Raw genomic sequence first — 26307 nt, forward strand, 5'->3', positions numbered from 1 at the left:
AGTAACTAGTAAAGTAATGCATTATTTTAAAGTTTACAATAAAATATCTGAGTTACTTTTTCAAATTTGTAATACAAGTTACTTTGTTTACCCATTTATTGACTGACAGCTCTCATGTCCTCATGTTGAGATAAATTGTGAGTAAGTGCAGAGGCGTTGTGTGTGAACATGTTGGTTATTGTAGCTCTAGCTCTGAATGTGAACATGCATTTACTCATCTCACTTGCACAAAAACACATTCAGTATTCCTCAACATGAGTAAAAACAGGTAAATGCAAACATGTTCATTAAACATCTTATTAATTTACACAAATATAATTTATGTATTTAATCTCACTTTATTAACCGATGTCTTTGCTGCGTCCTCGACTGTACATGAATTTGATTTCCTTTTGCATTTCACTTTTGGCGTGAAAGGGCCTTGAACAAACAAGCCCAGCCCAGATGAGAAAAAGTAACGCAAAAGTAACATAGCGCATTACTTTCAAATGACCAGCATGCACTGCCTCAGGGATTTCAGGAATGGCACAGCAGTGGGAGACGACGTGCCATCAGAAAAGGTAAACACTGTGACTCTCCAGTGCTATCAAAACATTGGTTCATGATTTCTGCTAAAGGATGATGGATATGATTTCATTTTGAAGCTGAATTAACCGTTTTAACAAAGAAAGAGTTAATCAATAAGCAACTGTAAACTCTGGAGGTGTAAAGGCATAGAAGATGCATAAAACACTGGATCCTAGTGTTCAATAATATTATTAATGTTGATTATTCTGATCTAATATGACCTCTGACCTGTAAAGTTGCCAGAATAATAATCAAACCCTGTTTGTTAATTGGCCAGAGGAGAACTGGCACCCCGACTGAGCCTGGTTTCTCCCAAGGTTTATTTTTCTCCATTAGGTCACCTGATGGGGTTTTGGTTTCTTTCCACTGTCGCCTTTGGCTTGGGTTGCTCAGTTGGGGACACTACATTTGTCAACTAAATATCCACATGAATCTAATTAGTAAAGTAAATTAACTATATAAACTAAATTACTGGTCTGCCCCCATTGTCACTGTATGATAATTGAAATGAACTGATGACATCACCGTTTTCTCCGGAGCGGCTGTATGGCCGAATAAAATTATTTTGCATTATTTTCCTGTTTAACACTGTGAAGCTGCTTTGAAACAATCTGCATTGTAAAAAGCGTTATACAAATAAAGTTGACTTGACTTGACATGTGTGTAATTGTCTCTGCTAAAAGAGTCACTATAAGTTAGCCATTGCTTCCTGAAGAACACTGTGACTCTTTCAAAGCCTTGTTTGAACAGCCTGACACGGCCACTTCTGACTCATCGATTGTAAGATTGGGGCGGGGCTAGCCTTGTGTCAGGTGAGAGACGGGTGGAGCAGATGGGGCTATACAGTCTTTCTAATGGTTGTTATTTTTTGCAATTCCATTTAGTTCCACAAGTGGCACAGAAACCACACATTTCACCTTAAACCCTTAAAGGATTAGTTCACTTTCAAATAAGCTTTTGCTTATAATTTACTCACCCCCTTGTCATCCAAGATATCCGTGTCTTTCTGTCTTCAGTCGAAAAGAAATGAAGATTTTTGATGAAAAGATTTCAGGATATTTCTCCATAAAATGGAAGTCAATAGACGGTTCAAGGTCCAAATGAGAGGTTCAGTACAGCTTCAAAAGGGCTTTAAACCACATCAAATGGTACCAGACGATCAATAAGAGTCTTATCTAGCGAAACAATCTGTCAAGTTTAAGTTTTATAAGCACAAATGCTCGCCTTGATCTGTTCATTGATGCGCGCTCGTGACATCACGTGAAACGCAATTACGTTGAAAAGGCGCAAAGACGTTTGAATATGTGGATACGGTCCTCCTTCCGCTCATTTGTAAACACTGACTCGGTACTTCTGCCTGCGTCTAGCGGGACCTTTTCAACGTATTTGCGTTTTACGTGACGTCACGAGCGCGCATCACTGAACAGAGCAAGGCGAACATTTGTGCTTTTAAAACTTAAACGTTACTTTTTTTTTTTTAAAAATGACCGATTGTTTCGCTAGATAAGACCCTTATTGATCGTCTGGTACCGTTTGATGTGGTTTAAAGCCGTTTTGAAGCTGTACTGAACCTCTCATTTGGACCTTGAATCATATGGAGTCTATTGACTTCCATTTTATGGAGAAATATCCTGAAATCTTTTCATCAAAAATCTTCATTTCTTTTCGACTGAAGACAGAAAGACATGGATATCTTGGATGACAATGGGGTGAGTAAATTATAAGCAAAATTATATTTATAAGTAGTTTATTTGAAAGTGAACTAATCCTTTAAATGTATAACTCAGGCCTTTAGCGACCTTCTTAGTATTCCTCAATCAATTTATTATGAACAATATAACAAGAAAAAAATAATAAAATAATAAAATAATGCTTTTCCATTCTTTTTTTGTAAAACTTGTATAAGGTCGCTAATGACCCCCGGGTGTATCGGTGTACGTATTTTTTTTCCTGCACAACAATAATTGAATATTTGACGACTGAATAAGTGCAGTTCACCTTTATTCCTCAAGGTGGCGATGTCTGAAATTCAATGATGAAATGACGTTTCACTCAGTCACCGCAGACAGAAAACCAAAATGGCTCAGTAATTAATTGCTGAACGCGATCAAATGAGTGTCACTGTCACTTGATGGTCGATCTGGTGAAGAAGCTGTCAGCGATCAAAATATTGATTTTGAAGATGTTGAAAATGATAGTTTCGAAAATATGTTTGAGATTGTGAATATGAGCCAGACGCTGAATGTACAGGGAAATGAGCTCTGACGAGGACAGTGATGATGATATAAAACACCTGCTCAAACAGAACCCTTCCAAGCTCCAATAGGTAACGAAATATGCTTTTATTCTTTTGTAATTGTTATTAAATATCAAGAGAATTTTATACTAATGCGGCAGTTAGAGATCCATTCGTGTTAGATATAGATCCGGGTCGTTAAAGACCTGAATATGTAAGAATGGTTGGCGAAACATTCATGCATTTAAGAGTTAAACAAAGGCTGAACAAGAAAATGACAACAATGCAAAGTCTGAAATTTAAGAAACCATTTAATAATAATGATAATAATAAAAACAACTGATGTATTTCACAGATGAACAGAACTGAATTCAACAACAAAAAATACAAATAATTACAATGTCTTAGTACATAAATATGGCTAAAAACATTTGGCACATAGGACGAATGCAGCGTGAAGTGAGCCTGAGGATGAGGATGGGTGTGTATCAGGACGGCTCCCTTGCATGAGGACATATTAATGGCCTAATATCGTCCCCTACCTATATAGTGAGAGAGAGAGAGAGAGAGAGAGAGAGAGAGAGAGAGGGGTAGTGATTATGAGAAATAAAAAGAAACATGGTTTTAACTAGTTCATTAAATATTTTAAACATCAAATGTAAGCACCGCAAACTCATTTTCATGTAAGAAAGCATGCCAGTTAAAGAATCATGGCAGAAGTGGATAAAAATTAAAGGGATAGTTCACCCAAAAATTTAAATTCTGTCACGCTCAAGTTGTTCCAAAGCTGTATACATTTCTTTCTTCTGCTGAACACAAAGGAAGATATTTGGAAGCATGTTTGTAACCAAGCGGATCTCGGCAGCCATTGACTTCCATGGTGGGGAAAAAAAGCTGCCGAGATCCGCTTGGTTACAAACATTCTTCCAAATATTAAACATTCTCAAGTATCATTTTCCTGTTATCACTGTAAAGCTGCTTTGAAACAATCTGTATGGTATAAAGCCCTACAGAAATAAAGCTGACTTGACTATCCTTCGACTTTAGTTGATACCTAAACTTTGATACCTAAAGTTCAGAAACACTTCTTTGTTGAGAAAAGGTTTTTTAAAACAAATAAATGTTGTCTAAATGACTTCATGGAGATTGTTTCTCAGTAATTAAGACTTCATACATAGGGAAATGGCGTAACTAAATTTAATTTCTGAACATTATTCCCCCATGAACTTCCAGTTGCATCCTGCAGTTGAATAGGCCAAGTCATTTCAGGGCAGCTTTTGTCAGCAGCCATAGTAAGATGCACATTCATCCAAATATTGTTTAAAATGAATTATTTTATAACTCACATTTTAATCAAATTAAATTATTTAAAAAGTTACCAAGCAGTAGTCTGTCCGATTTAAATAATCTCATTGCCCTCTTCATTTTATGAAAGATACAGAATTTGTTATACACACAAAATTAGGAACAGAAACGACTCTAGAGGCCCTATTTTAACAATCTGAGAGCACGATCTGAGGCACATGGCGCAGGTGCACTTTTGCTAGTTTAATGACGGAAAAAACAGTCACCGCACCAGTCACATGGTCTAAAAGTGTTGTATCTCGTCTCTTAATGAGTCATGGGTGTGTTTTGGGCGTAATGTGCAAAAAAACAATCAGAGTCTCATCTCCCATTCCCTTTAAAAGCCATTTGTGCACCTGCGTTCTTCTCGCACCATGGAGGATTCACTATTTACATGTGAAGACTGAACACTTCTCCAGAGAGGATATATAATATTTTAAAATGTGTTTGCTGCTGCGTGTGTAAGATTCAGAGTGTACGCGTTTTGTCCTCCTATAGGCTCATATTACTAACACACCCTTTAAATAACACTAAAAATACTGCCCTATTGTCTTTAGAGCAGGTTTGTGTTGGTCAATGGCGCAGTCGTTTTCAGTTCCTCAAAATAGAAATGCTCCAACAATGCTCCTGAACACACCTGGTTTTCAGACCAGGCGCCCATGGGTGAACAGATGCTCCAGTGCATTTGATATTTAAACAACGTGGAGCTGGACGTGAAAATGATAACTGCGTCGGGCTGAAACTAGCAGAAAACACTTGCGTCGCACCTGGTGTCACATTGCGCCGAGTTATGATAGGGCCCTAGAGCAGATTTTTTCTTGACACACCAAAACTTATGCAGTAATACATTTTTAAAGAATGATGTCATTATGCACGCTATTTTATCGTGAAGAAGCCAATTGTACGGAAACAAAATTTCTTAACTTTTTTTTATTACACATTTTCACTTTGCCGCTAACAGTGCACAAAAGTGGATGGAAACTTGGCTATGCTAAGTGAAAGAGAGAGAGAGAGAAATATGAAATCGTCCAGCATGTCTATTTTATTCTGCTCAAAATCACTTGAACACACATTCATTCTGAACTTTTCAATAGTAACTTCCCAGAAGGATCTGACGGCATCAGTACTGCATCAGTGAGGCCTGTAACTGTCCTCAGGTCAGTGCAACACACAAAGGCCCTGTTTGTAGCTAGCATTGAGTGGCAACCCTCGGGCGGTCCGATCACAAGTGCTCAGGCGAGACAACCACTTTCAGTCTTGATTTCATCACTAGATACATTATTCACTACATGTGCACTGTGAGTGCAACACAAGAAACAAAGTGGGAAAAAATGACCAAACCAAGGATATAGGGAAATTTTAACATGTTTTGGACTTACACCTGTATTTAGCCGAGACGGATGTTAATACCAGGTGTGATCATGGCCTCTGATAGACAGAAACCAGTCTAGAATTGCTGCTCTTTCTCAGGCTGTCCCAGCGGTAAAAACACTGAACAATTAAAGTGAAAGACATCTGACATGGTTTGTTTATTCCACTCTGATTAAGAGGGCCAATCAACACCTGCGGTTCTTTCTTATGAAAGTTTGGTCACTGACCGTCCGATGCACGCTGATCATGAAACTGGACAGCACTTGTGTACATCACGAGCTCCAGTTAGGCAACATCTTGGCATCAAGTTGCACATGTTGACTTTGTATGACCTCTTAACAGCACGTAAAAACAAACTGCGATTGGACCCTTTGTGTATCAGTAATTGTACCATACCCAAACGCAAAAGCAAACGGGGTGGAAACACTGTCACAATCATTCTGGCCAGGTTTATATATATAAACAGACAAAACACAGCTGACACAGTTGAATGAATGTGGATAAATGTCCAGGCCCTCACCTCCTGATGTGGCCAGCATCTAGTTGCTCCTGTAAGACTGACGCTCTCTTCTGCAGGAAGCTGACCTGCAGACAAACACAGCTCAAGCTTAGTGGTACATGGGAAAAATATTGGTGTGGGATTTAATTAATGGTAACATTTCATTTTACAGTGTCTTTGTTACATGTACCTCTAGTAATAACAGTAAATTATGCATAACTACATGCAACTAACCCTAAATCAATCCCTAACCGTACATGCTGTTAATTAATATTATTCGAGGACACTTTAAAATAAAATGGAACCCAATTTTAACTCAGAAATTGCTAGTAAATTTCACAAATAAGTATTAACATATGTATGCAATGTGAAGGTTTGAAGTAGAAAGAATAAAATAGTATTTTCATATAAAACTCATTACCACAAATACTTAAAATAAACTGTTTTATATTTATAACTATTTTTTTTTACAATGTACACTATATTGCCAAAAGTATTGGGACACCCCTCTAAATCATTGAATTCAGGTGTTCAATAACTTCCATGGCCACAGGTGTATAACATCAAGCACTAGGCATGCAGACGCTTCTACAAACATTTGTGAAAGAATGGGTCGCTCTCAGGAGCTCAGTGAATTCAAGCGTGGTACTGTGATAGGTTGCCACCTGTGCAATAAGTCCATTCGTAAAATTTCCTCACTACTAAATGTTCCACAGTCAACTGTTAGTGGTATTATAACAAAGTGGAAGCAATTGGGAACAACAGCAACTCAGCCACGAAGTGGTAGGCCACGTAAAATCACAGAGCAGGGTCAGCACATGCTGAGGCACACAGTGCGCAGAAGACACCAACTTTCCAAACTTCATGTGGCCTTCAGATTAGCTCAAGAACAGTGCGTAGAGAGCTTCATGGAATGGGCACTGGACTCTAGAGCAGTGGAGATGTGTTCTCTGGAGTGACCAATCACGCTTCTCTGTCTGACAATCCCATGGACGAGTCTGGGTTTGGCGGTTGCCAGGAGAACAGCACTTGCCTGACTGCATTGTGCCAAAGTTTGGTGGAGGGGGGATTATGGTATGGGGTTGTTTTTCAGGGGTTGGGCTTGGCCCATTAGTTTCAGTGAAAGGAACTCTTAATGCTTCAGCAAACCAAGACATTTTGGAAAATGTAGTGTATGTTTATTATATTAGGAACCACTTACACAGGTTTCATCACTTGAAATGGCTATTTTTCCCATGCAATGACAACAAAATCATTTACAACAAAACCATTTACATTAGGGTCATGTTTAAGCAATCTCAGTTCATTATGGGCCAAGCTCCTAGTTCTCTGGAAGACCACTATAATGTCTAACAGTTACTTTGACCTTGTAACTATAGTGTGTAACACAAATGTATTTACATTATGCAACTACAGCAAAGTGAGCAAAATCATTTTTTATTTCCTCTTAAAGGAATGCACTTTGTGAATTCTGTCTTTCTTTAATTTTTTTTTGTATGAGCCTGAAAAGAATGTACATTGTTCTGCGAACATTTTCCAGGAAACAAAGATACACAGAGCAAACCTCAAAGCAAATCTAATGTTACCATCCTTGCAAATGCATGCCTCTGATTCTGAAAAGAATGACTATGGTTAGATTCCTCAACTGCCGCTGGTTTTGTTAAAATAATGCACTGCAATGTGCAATGCTCGAAATATTCAAGGACACTGGAGGCCACGCTGGTCACCAATTACAACGCATAAACATATCAGATCACAGAGCTGTGGCTGCGATTCCAAAAGAATCTAGTCAGAGCTATTCAGAGGCGTGCGCCAGGGTCTTTGAACTGTGATCTCGAAATGTTGTTTGAGGGGCCCCGGACCATGCCTGACAAAAAGGAGCTATTGTTTAGATTCGAAATGTTTAACAAAAATACTCTTGCCACAGACTCGTGTAGAACAAGACCGACTGTAACTAATAAGACCCTGGCCGGAGCCCTTGAAGCCTGTATTAATGTGGTTGGCGGGTGTAATTGCACATAAGCAGATGAACTGGACCGGAGACTTCAAAGCCCCGTGGCCAAATTAGATCCATGTCTATGGAGGAACTCGCAGCACTTGTTACCCCCTCCCCTTCCCAAGAAATCAAATAAACAAGAGCCACTTGAGTTCAAAGATGTGAGGTCTGACTGCTCGGCATTATTAGCTGAGGGACAGGAAGCATGATGCTGCGATCGCATACAAGACACCAAATGTACTGAAGAGGACTGATCACATTTGCAGAGCCACAGGACTGTAAAATGCATTCTGTACATTAACAACGGCTGGTCCTTATGAATGAATGACTTTAAAGCACAAGTTAGTAACAATCAATGTCATTTAAAGTAAAACAGTGGAACAGGTCTGTAAATTTGCTCATCATGACATACAGAACAATTAAAGTAAACCTTAATATCAAAGAGCAAGCTCTAAACAATGTCAGAGACAATAGATCTCAACCAAAAACGTCTTACTGTTTTTCCAATCCAGGTTCATTGGAAATAGACGGCTCTGGCTACATTTTTGCAAAACCTGCAATATGTCGTTTTGGGGATATTTTGAGTACTACATTTTCTCAGAAACAGTTAAACGTGACTGCAAAAAACATCACATTCTTATTACTCAGCACTATTTTACCGATCTGAGCGCATGGTCTGAAGCTCATGGCACAGGTGCACTTAGGACGTGGCCGAATCCACTTTTGCTAGTTTAAAGACAAAAAAACGGTTGGCGCGCCAGGCGCATGGTCCAAAAGGGTTGTGCCTAGTCTCTTAAAGGATTAGTTCACTTCAAAATGAAAATTTCCTGATTTTTTACTCACCCCCATCCAAAATGTTGAAGGTCCAAATTTTTTTAATTAATATATATTCATTTTTTTTTTTTTTTTAAAGATAATGGCAGATGGTTTGGCTAGATAAGACCCTATTCCTCGCCTGGGATCGCGCAGAGCCTCTGAAGCACTGTGAAACTACATTGATTTGGACCTTCAACATTTTGGTTGCCATGGAAGTCTAACAAACTAAATTATAATTTTGAAGTGAACTAATCCTTAAATGAGTCATGGGTGTTTTGGGCATAATGTGCAATAAACCAATCAGAGTCTCATCTCCCATTCCCTTTAAAAGCCAATTGTTTTAATAAATTATAATCATAATTTGGGTAAAAAAGAGCAAAAGTTGTTGTTGTTTTACTGTATGTAATGTAAAATGTAATGTATTTTCAAGGAGCCTAAGTTGGGTTTTTTTTCAGCGATTTATGTTTTTAGTGTGTGAGGTCTAGTGTAGCTGAGTCTTCAAGCTTTGTTTGGATGTGGTTGGGGTGTTAGTTGTTCTCATAGCTGTTGGGAGTTGGTTCCACCACTGAGGAATAAAGATCAGAAGTTCCATGATCTGGACAAAACATGGACTCTTCATGTGGAGAAAAGGGAGAGTTGTGTGGCCAGAATTAGTTAATTGTAGCCAGGCTTGGGTGAGCTGTTTGATGATGTGTTGAATGTGATGCATTGGCTTTTGAGTTTTGCATGCAGTTAGAAGGAACTGACAGCCAATGAGGAGACTTGCAGTGATATTTTAGTCCTGCTCTTTCATCCATTCGCTAACCCTCCTATGTAGGGTCGTGGGAATGGTGGAGCCTATCCCAGTGTCTCAGGCCATAGGCAGGGAAACAGGGATGAATGGTCAGTCACATAGTTCTTATTTCATTGTATGAAATAATTAACTTCTTGTTCCAAACCTGCATGAAGTTCTTTCTTCTGTTGAACATATTGAAGAAATTTTGAAGAATGTCGGTAACCAAACAATTGCTGGTCCCCATTGACTACCATAGTACGGGGAAAAATACTATGGAAGTCAATGGTGCCACTCAACTGTTTGGTTACCAACATTCTTCAAAATATCATCCTTTATGTTCAGCACAAGAAATAAATTGATATAGGTTTAGAATAACTTGAGGGTGAGTAAATGATGATAATGTTCATCCAGTTGGTCATTACCACAAAATAAACTCCACCGCTTCACACGCCAATCAAACCATCTGGGTTTATTTTGCGATAATTTGTGATGTACTACTCAGGCTATCAAGCTGTTTTCCCCGGACTGTTTGCAGGAAGCAGAATTATCATCCAGGAATCCAGGAATTATCCATGTTATAATGCACATCATCCTGTCTATATATAAGAGATCCAGGTGTGTTTATGAATCGGTTGAGATCGAGTTCATGTATATGAAACTATGCGATGTCCAGATGTGTCTGTGTTGGTGGTTTTTTGGACCTGCCTATTTGTGCGTGTGTGTCCAGTGGGAGCTCTTGTGGCGTGTGTATTTGTTTGATCACCTGTGACTTAAGCGAGGTGATGGTGTCCTCCAGCTCCTGCTGCAGCTCTGCAGGCATCAGGCCTTTGATCTTCAACTCACACTCCTGACGGACATGTGTGATCTACAAGAGAAGAGATGGGAAGAGTTTAAAATGCCCAGTAATAACGGCTCCATCAGGCTGTTAAACACTGGTCAGTCGTCAGTAAACTATAGCTGTGGCAAGACTACCGCAAATGAAGACAAGTAAAAACTATACACATGTATGTTGTATGAACATAGGCAAGTTTGGTTAGGTATCCTCCTCACACACACACTCTCATGTAGAGAGTGTAGTACTGTACCATGGTTAGTGCTGCAATTGTGCATGTATCTGTACTGAACCAAATCGATATAAATGACTGTGTATATGATAGCCAATCAGAAGAGCATGTGGGCGGAGTTTCCAAAATACAATCCCCTGTCGCTTGTCGTGTATTGTCATAGTGTCTAGTTAGGACATGGTTTTAGACTAAGGCTGTGTGTCCACCAAAGCATTTTTAGCCTTCAGTTGAGACGCTTTGCTTGCTATGATACGGAATATCCCCGGAAGTGTTACTAGTATCTCATTTCACAGAAAGTTTGTTTCTATATAAAAATGGAGATACAATGTGAAGTATTTGCTCTGCCTCTTGTTTTAAATTATTTTGTTCCTTTATTATGCTTGTTGCTGTCGTCTGTTGACGTTGTACAAGCAGAATGTGGCGGTTGGTCGGTCTTGTATTTGGCCCGCCCCTCCTGCACTGTGATTGGACGGCTGGGTAAAAAGTGACAGTGATGAGCGCTGCATTTTACTCATAGACTATAAAACAATATGGACGTAGTGTCTGTGACGTCACCCGTAGGTTTCTGAAGACCGCTTTTGAAACCTAAAAGTTGGCCGTCGCCATCTTGACAGCGTGTCCCCTGAGTGTCACTCCCGGATAACTGGAAATGGGCAAAGAGGCGGGATGTGGGTGGAGCTGAGGTGACGTGAAGACTAACAGACAGCAGACAAATGACAATCCACCTGTCACTCAAGTGGCCACGCCCTTAATTATGCAGAACTTTAAGGCTTTATATAATGTAAACGAATGAGTTATGAAAAAATTCACCCCCCTCACAGTTGTCATGAAGGGCAAAAGAGCGCCACATATTTAAAACGGCCTGAGCGTAACGAGATGCTGAGCGTCTATTTCACGCTCAAGCGCTGAGCGTTCAGCATTGAAAACAATTACAAAAATATGCCAGCCGTGTAAAAAAAAAAACGCTTTGGTGGACACACGGCCTTAAAGTTACAATTATTATGATGCAGCCTCATTTTACATTTTACAATGTGCACATAAAATACTCTGTAGTTTTGTATTGTAATGTTGGGCTAGTCTATGCTGGTCTATCTTGATGCCAAGTTTAGTGAATGTGAGAATGTAAGACGATTTCTAGTCTTGGTCTTAAGGGGTCTGGTATTGGTCTAGGTTTAGGTCTTAAGGGATCTGGGTCTTGACTCCAACTCTTGCTCCTCTGGCTTTGATCTGCTGAGGTCTTTGCCAGGCTCTGTCCACCATATTAAGTTAAAAACATCTTAATATTCGCCTTGTTTGAGGGAACAGAAGCGCAACAAGAAAGATGATTGCCTTTCCTAAAATAATTTTCCTGTTGTGGATTTAACTGATTGTTCTGGCTTTCTATAATTAATCTTTCAGGGTACAATGAAAGGATTGGAAGCCACTTCAAAGAGGAAGAGTATACATGATCTGAACATATCTCTGTTCTTTTTTTGTCCCACAGTGAGCTGTAGACCAGGCCTTTGCCACTTAGCCAATTATCCCCATTTCCTGCCCTCCTCTACATTTGACGCATCAATCCATTTACTTATTTCTTATGTCTGAGTGAATTTAACCCATATGAACTGTAGTACTGGCTATTGGGACAACTCTGAGTGTCTCTTAGCTGACCGTATTTGGTCCAAGGGCTCTTGAGATCTAGGGGTTGATGCTGGACTCAAAACAGCATGTTGCATTGCTCTACACTAGCTTCCAAACCCAAAGACTTTATCTCAATTACCCTCTTCATCATACACATTCCATGCAACACAGCTAGTGCACATTACAGCAGACGCAGCCCTGCGTACTGTATCGGGAGGCCCACGTGTAATTGAAGTCGACATGCCATGAATGTTTGCCTCAGAGAGTGGGAGGTAAAGGCATCTATGAGGGAAAGGAAACAGGGGGAGTGGATTTCATATAGAGCTAGACAGCTTCTTAAGAATAGGAGCCATCATGGTGCGCTGTGTCTGGCTAATAGCCTGTTACGTACAGCTTTCTTTGCGCAACCGTATTCAGCACGAGATGAGCCAAAACTGTGCAAGGGAAAGGCGGCTCTTGGCAGCTGAATGCTAACAGCACCATGGCTAAATTGACTTGTAAGAATGGGTTGATAGAGGGTTTACTAGTACTGGTGTTAATGCATTAGATTGTGGAGGACCCTTCAATAGCTGAACGCTCACCTTTGGCAAAGTGTCAGTGATTAGAAGAGGTTTGGCCTTCATTTATAACAGCAGCTCTGTGAGGAGTCTTTACTTTTAATTGAAATATTTCCTGAAGAAAAGGCCAGTGGATTTTGCACATGAGAACCTTAAGACTTATTTAGGCCCTATAGACTCCAAGAAGCCCATATCTATTATCCGGTTCCCTAATTAGCCCTTATAGGCTAATTGTCTTCCCTGAATATTGTTTATAATTAATCTGTTTATTAAAATAATTCGGATTACTATTTATTTATTGAATTATTGATTAACTGGATAGATGTAATATCATTCATTTCCCAGGGTGAAAAAAAAGCAATTCAAATGAATTATTTAATTATATTTATGTGTTAAACAAATGCAAGGTAGCTCACAAACTGCCGTCAATTAGCAAGCAAGAAGTATTCTTATTAACTATATAATAGGGATGTAACGGTACATGTCAGACGACAAATACAGTCAGTCGCAGACATTCCAGTCCAGAAGGGTGCATGTGCGATAATGTAGCGCTGTTTGCTAACCGCCACAACAGGAAAAAGAGCAGAAGAAGAAGAGACGATCTATGCACCAACCCAAAACAAGAGTTCAGATGGCAAGAGCTTGCTAGTAGCCACCGCCCGGGCGGCAGAAAGTGGCATCCTGTTTGTTTTCTTTCTTATACAAAAGCAGAATGTTTTGTTTTATTGTGTCTGTATGACCATAAATGACGGACCATTTTAAGTTTTTTCCACTGTTGTAATGAGACAACATGATATGGCATTGTGCCCATTTGTCGTGGAAGTCTCACTAAAGTCCAGTGATGAAATATGCGTGTCCTGGAAATGGGAAGCCGCAGGTGCCGCTTCACTCACTGTCTCCTCATGGAAAAGTGAAGTACACTCAGATGTCGTTGGCTCTTTTGTTCCTTCTCGCTAATCTTTCTGTGATTTCTTGAAAAAGCGTAATATTGAACTTTGTGCATTCGCCATTGTTACCGCGTGTTAATGAACTTTCACCACAAAGAAAACTAGTATCTGCACTAGTATAGTATCTGTTCTATTTATTGCTCTTCAGTTTAGTAGCTGATTGTGACCAAGTAACTTTTTTTATTAGCCCTACAAAATAAATCTATGGAAAGAGTGCTGCTTAGTGCTTAATACACTTAAGGAGGCTGTACTGCACCAACTAGAGGACTAAATGCCTCAAATAAATTGTAATTTGCACCACTGTCAGTTCAAAATAAATGAAAAGAAACCTAGCAATGGGGATTTGTTGCTTTTTTCGAACTCATATCGAACTGTGATCCCAAAACCAAGGTGCGTATCGAATCGTGACTTCTGTGTACTCTTACACCCCTACTATATATGGAAAACAAGAAAAAAAAAGCCAGAAGTATTTATTTTATATGTCTGGTTTGTTTAGCAATACCAGTTTTCATATCGTGTCAGGATGCTTTTGCAGAAAGTCCTGACACCTGTGCTACAGAAAGCTGACAGAAAAGCCGCCTTGATACCATGTCTGACAAACGACAGAGCTGAAGTTATTCATTTCCAATGGAGAGTAGTACAGGAGTTACGTGGAGTTCAGGCTATATGCAAATTCTTTGGATCCGATTTGAGCTTTGGGTATGTTGAAATATTTCAGCTTTTGTGGCTAAACTGCATGCAACCACCTGAATGTGTGTTGTTATGTGATGTATTCTAATCAAAACTACTGCAAAGTGAGATTTACTAATGTATTTGCACTAAAACAACTACAAGCTAGATTTACTAACAGCTTGCACCACAGCGCAGTTTAGTAAATCTACAAATCAAAAGTACAGGAGTCAGCATGGGCTGGTCTGCGGCTATGCAGCCCCATACACAACAAACTGTGATGCACTGTGTATTCTGACACCTTTCTATCAGAACCAGCATTAACTTCTTGAGCAATTTGAGCTACAGTAGCTCGTCTGTTTGATCGGACCACACGGGCCAGCCTTCGCTCCCCACGTGCATCAATGAGCCTTGGCCGCCCATGACCCTGTCGCTGGTTCACCACTGTTCCTTCCTTGGAGCACTTTTGATAGATCTGACCACTGCAGACTGGGAACACCCCACAAGAGCTGCAGTTTTGAAGATGATCTGACCCAGTCGTCTAGCCATCACAGTTTGGCCCTTGTCAAACTCATTCAAATCCTTACACTTGCCCATTTTTCCTGCTTCTACACATCAACTTTGAGGACAAAATGTTCACTTGCTGCCTAATATATCCCACCCACTAACAGGTGCCGTGATGAAGAGATAATAAGTGTTATACACTTGGTGTATATTCATACATGCATTAGATACATGCATTTATTAACCTCTTAATTTAGAAAAAATCTTATCAATACCAGTTGATTCATCACTAGAAGAATACCTTCTTTGGAAGGAAAGTTTTGATGTGACCTCAACCGTTCCTGAGGTTCCTGTAGCTCAACTGGTAGAGCTGTTCAGATCACTGATCAAAAGAAGGAGCTCGTCTATATATTAAATATATAAAACACTATATATTTAAAAGTCACAGACGTAAAGATAAATAAAAAAGAAACATCAATGTCCATTAGATAAGTGTTAAAGAGAATGAAAAAATGAAAATTCTGTCCAACCTGTAGGATTTTCTTTCTTCAGCGGAGCACAAGAGAAGATATTCTGAAGAAATGCTTAAACAATGAGAGTCAGTGGGGTTCAAAACAACATGGTTGACTGTCATTGTATTTCACAAAACATATTATTTTTGAGTATACTATCCCTTTAAACATTCGCGACTGTGGCATGAAGTACAAAGACACTCAGTATATTCCCAGGGACATAATCATTCGGAATTTATACAGGTTTTGTTTTGCAATAAATTCTGACAGGTCCTTAAAATCACAGCTGAAACACCGGGTCACTTTGAGGATAAGGATTTGTGCTTTATTTTTGATCTTCTTCCATCAACTAATGAACCGCATATAAAAGCTTCCAGATTTCACAGCTGAACAATATGACTAGTGAACGATTTCATCTTCATTTCCTTTTTTTAAAAGGTGTTCTTTGTTGTTTAATAAACCAATCTCTATTTTGAAGACTGAGCAGCAGTCTCTTTTCCGCAGCATTCTCACTTAAAATGACACTATTTCATCTATATATAGTCTTTAGATTGTGCCTGCATTTGACTTTACACGACGCAGGATGTGTCACTAGCTGGGGTTTTTGACAGCTGCCAGCTGAAAGCAGCAAGACCTCGGCACTTTGAATGTTCAAATAAAGTTTGTCATGTCGTCAGGAGCTTGATGTATGCTAATGAAGGGGTGGAGAGGAGGGAAAGAGTGCACAAGCATAAAAAAAAAACCCAGCAAAGTGACAAAAACATTGTCAGATTCACAAGGGTACATCAAAAACCGGCACCACTCACAAAGTTTTGCGTCTCAAAATTGGCGGTTCTGGAGTCAAGAGCACCGGTTCAATATGAAGCTCTCTGAAGAGCACGCAAACTGAAAAGGAGCGTTTTCAAGAGGCTGGGAGCGATGTGAGCAGAAATTAGAGGTTGGAGGAGACTCTTTATGAAGTTATGAGGCAGAAGTATGATTTATGAAGTGCCTCTCCAGTGGAGCGGGGCTCCGCAGAAGCACCGGTGCCGTAATGGGAAGCTAATGGAAAATGACGGCACTTTCTCTACGGTGCGTTGGCACTGAAGTGGAACAGATCTAAGGTTCAGGCGTGCTTTTTGTGGAAACATAAGCCAAATCTAATGTCCCTGTCACTGTAAAAAAATAATACTAACTATACTGGTATGTAGTACATTCATTGAATTTGTTTATGCAATACAGTATTAAAGTCAACAAGAAAAAGCATTTGCAACTCATTTTATTCATCAAAAAAGAAAAGAAAAGAAAAAATTAGGGTACTCAATGGGAATTGATTGGGTCTGTCCTTAGAGGGTTTCTTTTTTGCTTGACATTTGGGATGTTATGGTGCACGTATTTGTACCGAACATTTTCTGTATGGTTCTTATGGTTCGGTGTGCATGCGTACCAAACGAATACAGTGTAGCTTTAACCACGGCACATGCAGAATGTAATTTCATACCCTGAGTTTTCCTCTAGGATGGGACAATATCATTTATATCACTATACTTTGATGTTGCGGACACATCTGAAAAATAACTAAGGACACAGAGTGAGCTGCCGCTGCTGGATAAGCGCACAATCCAAGTTGTCTTTAAGATGAGATGTGCTTTATATTAAGAGCTGTAAACTAAATCATAAACCTACATCATAAACAAACCTACAACCTACATTATAAACCAACTAAAATGGTATTTCCATTTTGCATAAAGGATTATCCTGACAGCAAGCGTTAAAAGTGTTAGCATTAGTGTTAATGTTGTTGCCATTGCTGGTTAGTAACTGATTACATTAGGTCCCTATCATACACCTGGTGCAATGCTACGCCAGGCGTGACGCAAGTGTTTTTTGATAGTTTCAGCCCGACGCAGTTATCATTTTCACATCCAGCTCCACGTTGTTTAAATATCAAATGCACTGGCGTCTGTTCACCCATGGGCGTCTGGTCTGAAAACCAGGTGTGTTCAGGAGCATTGTTGGAGCATTTCTATTTTTGAGGAACTGAAAACGACTGCGCCATTGACCAAGACAAACCTGCTCTAAAGTCAATAGCGCAATATTTTTGTGCTATTTAAAGGGTGTCTTAGTAATAGAGCCTATAGACGGTGCACAACGTGTGTACACTCTGCTTATTACACACACAGGGACACGCAGAAGCACACACACATTTTAAATATTGAAAATAAAAGGATTCCTTTCTGGAGAAGCGTTCAGTCTTTCCTCCATGTAAATAGAGAATCCTCCATGGTGCGAGCGCAACTGGCTTTTAAAGGGAATTGGAGATGAGACTCTGATTAGTTTATTGCACGTTACGCCCAAAACACACCCATGACTCATTAAGAGACCAGGCAGACTAACCCTTTTGGATCATGGTCTGGTGCACCGACCGTTTTTTTTTCAATTGTTAAACTAGCAAAAGTGGATTCGGACACGTCGTTAGTGCACCTGCGCCATGCGCTCAGATTGTTAAAATGGGGCCCTTTACCTTTACCCTAGTACTTATCATTAGATTACATTACATTTTAAAATATTTTAATAGACTACAGTTGCATTTTATTGATTACATATTATTCCCACAATGGCAGTAAATTATTCACAAATCATTGATTCTCCTTTAATTTTTTTTTTTTTAAATGCACACATTTACGTCATTCCATATTTAAATGTATTCTCAATTTTTCCCCAAAAAATTCTCACACTTTTTAGTCAGCCGAACCTCTTTGACCTAATATATTTACTCGAGGAACTCCCTGAGATTTAAAATTTCTCAATAATTAAGTCTTAAATTATAATAAATAATTTAGCATTTTCTTGGTGGTTCAGAGATGTCGGTTAACGTTCACCTGAGCTGCAGGTAAACAAATAAAACGTTTCATTTTTTAGTAAGAGTTTAATTTTGATTTGCTTTAACTTCATATTTGTATGATTTATCAAATTATGAAACCCCTGCAGTTCCTTCAAGAACCTTAGATTAAGAAACCCGTAATGTCATTTTTCATGCAAATCATGTAGTTAATCACAAAGAATGGAATATATGTTCTTGCTTGTTAATTATTTTCTGTACTTTTATATCAAGATTATTTTCAAATGAACTCGATAAACGAGTCGAAAGTATCAAAAAGTAGTCATATTATATTACCTAAAATGCGTATTGTAATAGATTATGTTACTAACTACAATTTTCGTAATGCAATTTGCAATCAGTAACGGACTACAATTTGTAAGTGATCTCCCCAGCACTGGTGGTTGCATGGAAGGAGGGAAGACAAAATCTTTCTCTCTTCTGACCAACGTAATCAATCTCGCTATATTGTTTTCCTCTTTTTTAAAGTCATAGAAACACTATATTTGTGGATTCTTTTTCTTTTGCTATTGGAGCAAATGGGAATGCAATTTTGTTGTAGTTTTTGACGACAACTATGATGAGCTTCTTCCAGTAATTTGAAAAGGGCCAATCATTTTTGCAATCCGTTTGGTGATAGAGAAATGGCATACTGTACATTTGGCAAAGCGAGTCAAGATTTGAAAGCTTCGGGAGTGTTAGATTCATCCTCGCTGACATCACTGAAATCCCATGCTTGCATCAAAAGCTCGGCTTCACCCTCACCAGCAGAGAAGGGAGATTCGGTAGATTAAGACTCAATGCCGGCACTGCAGTCGTCAGCACACTTAGCATGCAGCGAATAGCTCTTGTTTAACTAACATGTCAAATCCATCCTAATATGAAAATAACACCTTGCTGCGCCTCAGGAGGAAACCTCTCGGAGGACTTCGTAACTTAACTGTTTCGAAGGCTTTGTGTCTGTAATCGTCTCATCCTGCGTGCCAGCGAGACTGCGCAGAAACACACCGCTGCCATGCCGACATTTCATGCCAAGCAGGCGTGGAGGGGCCCGGAGCAACCGAGCAAGGAACATCTGTTTGAAGTCTGGGCAAAAAGAGGGCTGTTTTTGCATGCCGAGGATTGCATTACAAAGACATGTCTTGGAAGATAAACTGGGGCAATATCACTGCACTGAAAAGAGAGCAGGCCTCTCAGCCTTTATTTCCACATATACCTTCCTCTCTCACGAACACATTCGCAGTGTTGTGGAGTGATGTGAGGGTTTATGAGGTGGGAGTAGATGTTCTTTGCATGCGCTCCATCTCTTAAGGTGGTCTGGGTTGGGCGATCGCATTCCAAAGTGGAGGTCTCGTCTAAAAGTCAAAATGAAATCAAAACTGACCCTAGACACAGCTCATTATGTCACCCTCATATCAAAGTTGGGAAGAGGTTGTTCATGCTGCACTTTTCCATGCAACAACACTGCTTAGTGACCATGTTTGTCAAGCTTTTGTGGTCTATTTTGTCCTTTATAGGGGTATGAATTGATGTTATGTGGAAAAGAACAGCTAATTCAGCTAATTTTTCTCACTGAACATGCTGATTCACTCAGAAATATGCATTACAGAACATTTCGGAAGTAAAATGGCTTGCAAAAGCTTGCGTATAGTGCGATATTATATAGCATATCTCGAGTGCTTGTGTTGTTGCAAAATGTGAACATAAGGCATTACGATATAATAAACATTAACAACATGGTTTTCTGTAAAGCTGCTTTGAAACATTGTGTATTGTGAAAAGCTCTATATAAATAATTTGGACTTCTTAATGTGACGTATATTTTGGTGGCATAATGTAAGCAGGACTTTATCTATTGTGAAATGACTAGCTAGTGATCATTGGGCTATAATATCAAAGCTATAAAGCAGAAGAAAGAAGACATGAAGAAACGTTAATATGCTTTGAAAGACATTGTTTTTGTTGGTACAAGAGCGCATTTTATATGCTGAAATTCACTATATTGCCAAAAGTTTTGGGATGCCTGCCTTTACATGCATGTGAACTTTAATGACATCCTTAATCCGTAGGGTTTAATATGGAGTTGACCCACCCTTTGCAGCTATAACAGCGTCAACTCTTCTGGGAAGGCTTTCCACAAGGTTTAGGAGTGTGTTTATGGGAACTTTTGACCATTCTTCTAGAAGTGCATTTGTGAGGTCAGGCACTGATGTTGGACGAGAAGGCCTGGCTCGCAGTCTCTGCTCTAATTCATCCCAAAGCTGTTCTATCGGATTGAGGTCAGGACTCTGTGCAGGCCAGTCAAGTTCCTCCACACCTTGGAGCCATAAAGACATTCCTCATCCATGTCTTTATGGACCTTGCTTTGTGCACTGGTGCGCAGTCATGTTGGAACAGGAAGGGGCCATCCCCAAACTGTTCCCACAAAGTTGGGAGCATGAAATTGTCCAAAATGTCTTGGTATGCTGAAGCATTAAGAGTTCCTTTCACTGGAACTAAGGGCCCAAGCCCAACCCCTGAAAAACAACACCACACCATAATCCCCCCTCCACCAAACTTTACACTTGGCACAATGCAGTCAGGCAAGTACTGTTCTCCTGGCAACCGCCAAACCCAGACTCGTCCATCTGATTGCCAGACAGAGAAGCGTGATTGGTCACTCCAGAGAACACGTCTTCACTGCTCTAGAGACCAGTGGCGGTGTGCTTTACTCCACTGCATCCCACGCTTTGCATTGCACTTGGTGATGTAATGCTTGGATGATCTGCTCGGCCATTGAAACCAATTCCATGAAGCTTTCTACGCACTGTTCTTGAGCTAATCTGAAGGCCACATGAAGTTTGGAGCTCCTGAGTGCGACCCATTCTTTCACAAATGTTTGTAGAAGCGACTACATGCCTAGTGCTTGATTTTATACACCTGCGGCCATGGAAGTGATTGGAACATCTGAATTCAATGATTTCGAGGGGTGTCCCAATACTTTTGGCAATATACTGTATTTTGCAACTTAAAAAAATAAATACATTTGACATTCATGCCTGTTTACTTTCTTAACATATTAATTCCATGTTGATTTTAAGGTTGAAGCTTTTATTTAACCTTCCAGATATCCTAGACAAACAGCAAGACGTGTTATCATCTATCCACCATCTCGTTGTTCCTAATTGTGAGGCGTCATGACACAATCTGACCACTAATCTATTGGCTCTCCGTCCGACAAAAGGCATCTTTGGGGCTCTTCCACAGAATATGCTGCCAACTCAGTGCAGCTGTTCCTCTAGAGCCCGCCTGTAGTTTAACAGACACTTCAGCCCAGGGCACATCCCAACAACTGTCTGAAGAGCCCAGTAAAGGTCACCAGAGGTTTTCAAGACAAAAGGGCGTTTCTACACTCATACCAGGTTCAGAGACCCTCCTGGAGCTATTAATCAGCTAATTAGCTCTCTCTCTCTGTCTCTTTCCTTAACTCAAGGTCAAAGTGGCCTGTTATTATCTAGAAATCCCTCAGAAACAAGGACAGCATTCCTGGCCCAGGGCTCTGGCTCTTGAAGCCGGATCTCATGGAATGTGTAAAATGTGCACGGGGCATATCAGTGACTCAGTGAGGAGACGTGGCTTCTTCCTGGCCCTCCAGGGGCCGTGGTACACACTCTGGGGTCCGAGCCGTTTGTAACTTTACCTGCTCCTGGTATTCCAACTCGCGGCTCATCAACTTCTTCTCAACGGCATGCAGCTGTCTCTGTAGGGTCTCTACACGTTCCTGAAGAACCTGAATGGGAAAATTGTGAATCAAGTGTTAGATAAAGTATATTTCAGAGAAAGGAAAGAAGCATCACTGTCAATAAAGCAGAGCATTGATCAGATCCATAACGAAGGGTATCAAATCAAACAGTTTGATCAGCTGACAGCCTATCATTTAATTTCAAAACCATTTAAAACTAAATCAGCCATTCATTCTTCTAAAGGGCCAAGCAGCAAATAATCCTGCAATCACTGTGGAAACTGGCACAGTTCCTGTCACTTTGAAGCAGATGTTTCTAGCACATCTGTACACTTCAGCGCCGATTATCCACCGTGAAAATTAGGAAAACGAGCAGGATGCTAGCAAAGCAGTTATTTGCCTCAGAGGTCTGCTAGATCCATTTAAGAAATTGCTAAATTCTGATTGGATGAAAGCTGTTGCACATCCTTAAAGAGGGCATAAAGAAACATTATTTTCATACTACATTCTATAACCTCAATTTATTACAACACTAAGCTACACAAACAGCTTGCTCACAGCTCATCATTAACATGAACATACAAACACTCGCATTTGCATATCAACACCTATTTAGCATCCTGACACCTGCCCTGACCTGATGATGGGACAATACATGGAAATTAGCCAGGTCAGTTCACCCAAAAATGAAAATTCTGTCATTAATTCCTAATAAACCTCATGTCATTCCAAATCCTTAAGACCTTTGTTAATCTTCTGAACACAAATTAAGATATTGTTGATGAAATCCGAGAGCTCTTTGGCCCCGTCCACACGGAGACGCATTTAGCTGTATACGTAAATATGTTGTGTCGTTTTGGCGTTTCATCCACATGGATCCGGCATTTTGGGAGCCTGAAACCGGTATTTTTTAAACCTGTGAACAGCCAATCCGTATATTCTGTGAAACGGTGATGTGATTACCCCACATCTTACGCATGCTCCAAGTCTTCTTCTCCATTTTTAGTGTATCTCTGTGGCAGAATTACAGCGCCACATACTGGTCTGGCATGTATACTACATCGTTTTGAGTCAGTATCAGTGGTTTCGTGTGTACGCAGATATTTCTGGAGACAAGGGAAAAAAAATATTGGATAGGGAAAGCTCTGGCTTCGTGTGGATGCGGTCTCTGACCCCTCCATAGACAGCAATTTAATTACCACTTTCAAGGTCCAGAAAGGTAGTAAAGACATCATTAAATAGTCCATATGACTCCAGTGGTTCAACCTTAATGTTATGAAGCCATGAGAATACTTTTTGTGCGCAAAAAACAAACAAAAAATAATGACTATGCAACAATTTCTTCTTGTCTGTGTCAGTGTCCTACGCAGTTTGCGTTATTACTGCAAGTGTATCGATTCATAGTTCTACGTCAGTCGCCAACTCACCATCACATGGACTATTTTATTGATGTCTTTACTACCTTTCTGGGCCTCGAAAGTGTTAATTAAATTGCTGTCTATGGAGGGGTCAGAGAGCTCTCGGATTACATCAAAAATATCTTCATTTGTGTTCTGAAGATGAACGAAGGTCCAACGGTTTTGGAACGACATGAGGGTGAGGGTTAATTAATGACAGAATTTACATTTTTGGGTGAACAAACTCTTTAAAGAGACAAGCAAAAACAGCCTTGTTTAATTGTAAAAGGTAGAGTGGAAAATGCTTGTGAAAAATCGTTTTTTGGTGCAAGAAACCTTGCCTAATGTTATAAGTGGACTTCACTCTTCTGCAGTGCGATCACTGAAGCTCCAGCATAGTTTTATTTTCTGAGTATAAGGCCTGACTTTCTGGTTGTGAAGGGTGAAAGGTCAGTGATGGTGTAATGCAATGGAGTTGACTGCTAAATCGACACAGGGTCCAAAATGAACGCTATACCAAGCAAAAAAAAAAAAAAGTGAGTTGCCTTTTTGAGAAATTGCAAACATAATACAGTGTTTAAATCCCACCTTCAGCCTTCAGCCTGTACTGATGTAATCAAAGAGAAACAAACAGTTGTGTACCTCTGTGTCGATCCTTCAACCAACAAAGCACTGAAACAGTATGTTTTACAAAAACACTTCCAGTGGACAAAAAACTCTTCATAACACACAAGTTGTGAACCCAATGTACACTGTCCCTTACAGCCTCATTTACATTAGCACTAAATGAAATATGGTGTCGACCTAAGGTCCATCAGTAGGTGTGGCATGCTCATATTAGACAGGCCTAAATGAAAAGTTAGAAAGCTTGCGTTAAGGATGACAAAGTCATGACCTTCACCGTATAGTAGTCCACATCTAATGAAACACAACAAGCCAGTAACCCAAACGCCAGCAGACTCCAGAACTGTAACAGCCTTTGTGTGGTGATGTTTCCTGGAAGAGTGCTGACAGTTATGAGCCGAGTCTTTCATGTGGTTCCGAGCAGATTTACGAAACAGTCGAGTGCCGGGGTGGGGTGAGGGGCTGGAAATATCTCTGTCTTTGTCATAAAAGGACCCTGTCATCTGCGGCTCTCATTAATAAACAGCCTGAATGAGTCATTGTGGGTGATCCCTTTGTCCCGATGTTCTCCAGAAGAGCTCATCGAGTCCTTCCAGACAGGATAAAGGTCACTGGCTAAGCCAGGCACGAAGGTGAGGGAGGCCAGTAAAGACAAGCTCTTAAAAGGGGGATTTGTGGCCCGATGCTCTACAGGGCTCCATTTCATTTGATCTCCAGGGACAGAGAGAGCACTCAATGGGCCACTTCACCACAAACCCTAGGTCTCCTGGACTCCCGAGCTGCACTTGATCTAGGATACACCTTGATACCGCCTTGTGTTTTCCCTCGAAAACCTTCCGAGGGAAGCGTAGCAGCCTCACAGCTGTTGTTCCTCTCTGCGTGAACGTGTGATTTTCTATGGTGAATCTCTCCAAACAGGGTCCAGATGGCCAGGGCGATACGCTCTTTATCAGCCAGCCAGAGCGGGATCAATCTAAACAAGCGGCAAACGTGGAACATTTGATTTCCTGGGGGCAAGGGAAGGGGGATTGAATGGAGAGAGAGGCATGGCAGTGGCCTTTATTCTCTCACTTTCTTGTCTCGGCCTCCTTGGTTTTCTTCAACAGCTGTTTATCCCCATAGATTACTAAAACACACAACTAATACGGCGTCCGCACATGTATGGACCTGCATAGATGTTGATGCGCTGAAAAGCTCACTCACGCTCAAAGGTGAGACCTGAGTCATTTTTCTTGGGTGGTCCACCTCGAACGATAAGGCAAGTATGTCTCCCTCGGGTAAAGGCAATAGAAGAGAGAGAAGAGAAAAGAGAGGGCCTCTTTAAACTGCAGCCCGTGTTTTGTTAGCACTAGCTGGCTATTCATGTGGAATTTCTATTTGTAGTGTGCTGCTTTAAGAAGTTTTCCAAGCGTCAGATTAAAGAGATCCGCTAATGACGACAAGCCAGAGCACTTTAAAGCTACAGAAGTGCAGTTCTGGCCCAGAGGGCTGTGCACACATCAATGTGGCCGTGTGAGAGAGCTCGCAAGGCTAAATTACAGACGGTCTTCCCTTCGCTCTGTCTTCCAGCTGCGCACATGTGAGGTTGATGATGACAGCAGGGAATGTGGATGTGGTAGATATAATGTCTTTAACCTGACTATTGAATGATAGATGTGAGGAAGAGTTTTGCCTGCAACGACAACTTATTTATCAAGGCCAGATATTCATTCAACGGATGGAATTAAAATGAACTATGCACCTTCTTAATTAAAAGTGCTGGTCTAATTGTGAACCATTCATCCATGCATGCTAAGGTCCTTGCACACTGAATCTGACATTTTCGAATGCGTATTTTTGTATTCGTCGTCCTCAAACATATTAGAATCAGTGGTATCAAAATTAGCGTGTTAGCGCATGCGATACATTTGTTCAGTTTAACGTTTTAAAAATATTTAAATTAAATTTGTCATCCTTGGGCTAGCGTTACATTATATGATCACGCTCTTATTCATGCAAATGCTTTTAAACCATTCAAGCGTGACAAGACAGTATCGTGTGCACAGACAGCGCGCCAGAATCGAGTTCTCTTTCGCGTCTGAACGAACATTAACACAGAATTATGCAAAAATGCCTGTTTTGTCGAGTATTCTCATAAGATAACGTCTTATGTGATAGTGTGTCTAATGTGTAGCTTTAATAAGGATTAATCTATATTTCATTTATTATCTATGCAGTGCAGAGTTTTT

The 26307-nt window shown here is 40.2% G+C and overlaps 1 protein-coding gene across 2 annotated transcripts in view; it reads right to left on the reverse strand.

Annotated features, from left to right (window-relative positions):
* Window positions 1-3097: 3097 nt before the first annotated feature.
* Window positions 3098-26307, reverse strand: part of cep112 (centrosomal protein 112) — a gene marked incomplete at its 3' end in the record, with an annotated part of 236226 nt that continues 213016 nt past the window's right edge. Inside the window, exons 24-27 of one of the 2 annotated variants that reach the window (XM_079815822.1) lie at window positions 22017-22106; window positions 10368-10469; window positions 6039-6103; window positions 3098-3345 (exon numbers count right to left, since the gene is read on the reverse strand). In XM_079815822.1, the coding sequence (XP_079671948.1) occupies window positions 3342-3345; window positions 6039-6103; window positions 10368-10469; window positions 22017-22106 (261 nt within the window). Of the gene's footprint in view, window positions 3346-6034; window positions 6104-10367; window positions 10470-22016; window positions 22107-26307 lie in introns of those variants that run through there. The other variant, XM_079815823.1, reaches the window with a different exon arrangement.

Source organism: Gobio gobio (assembly GCF_949357685.1).
Source record: "Gobio gobio genome assembly, chromosome: 1".
In the NCBI taxonomy this organism is placed as follows: Eukaryota; Metazoa; Chordata; class Actinopteri; order Cypriniformes; family Gobionidae; genus Gobio; species Gobio gobio.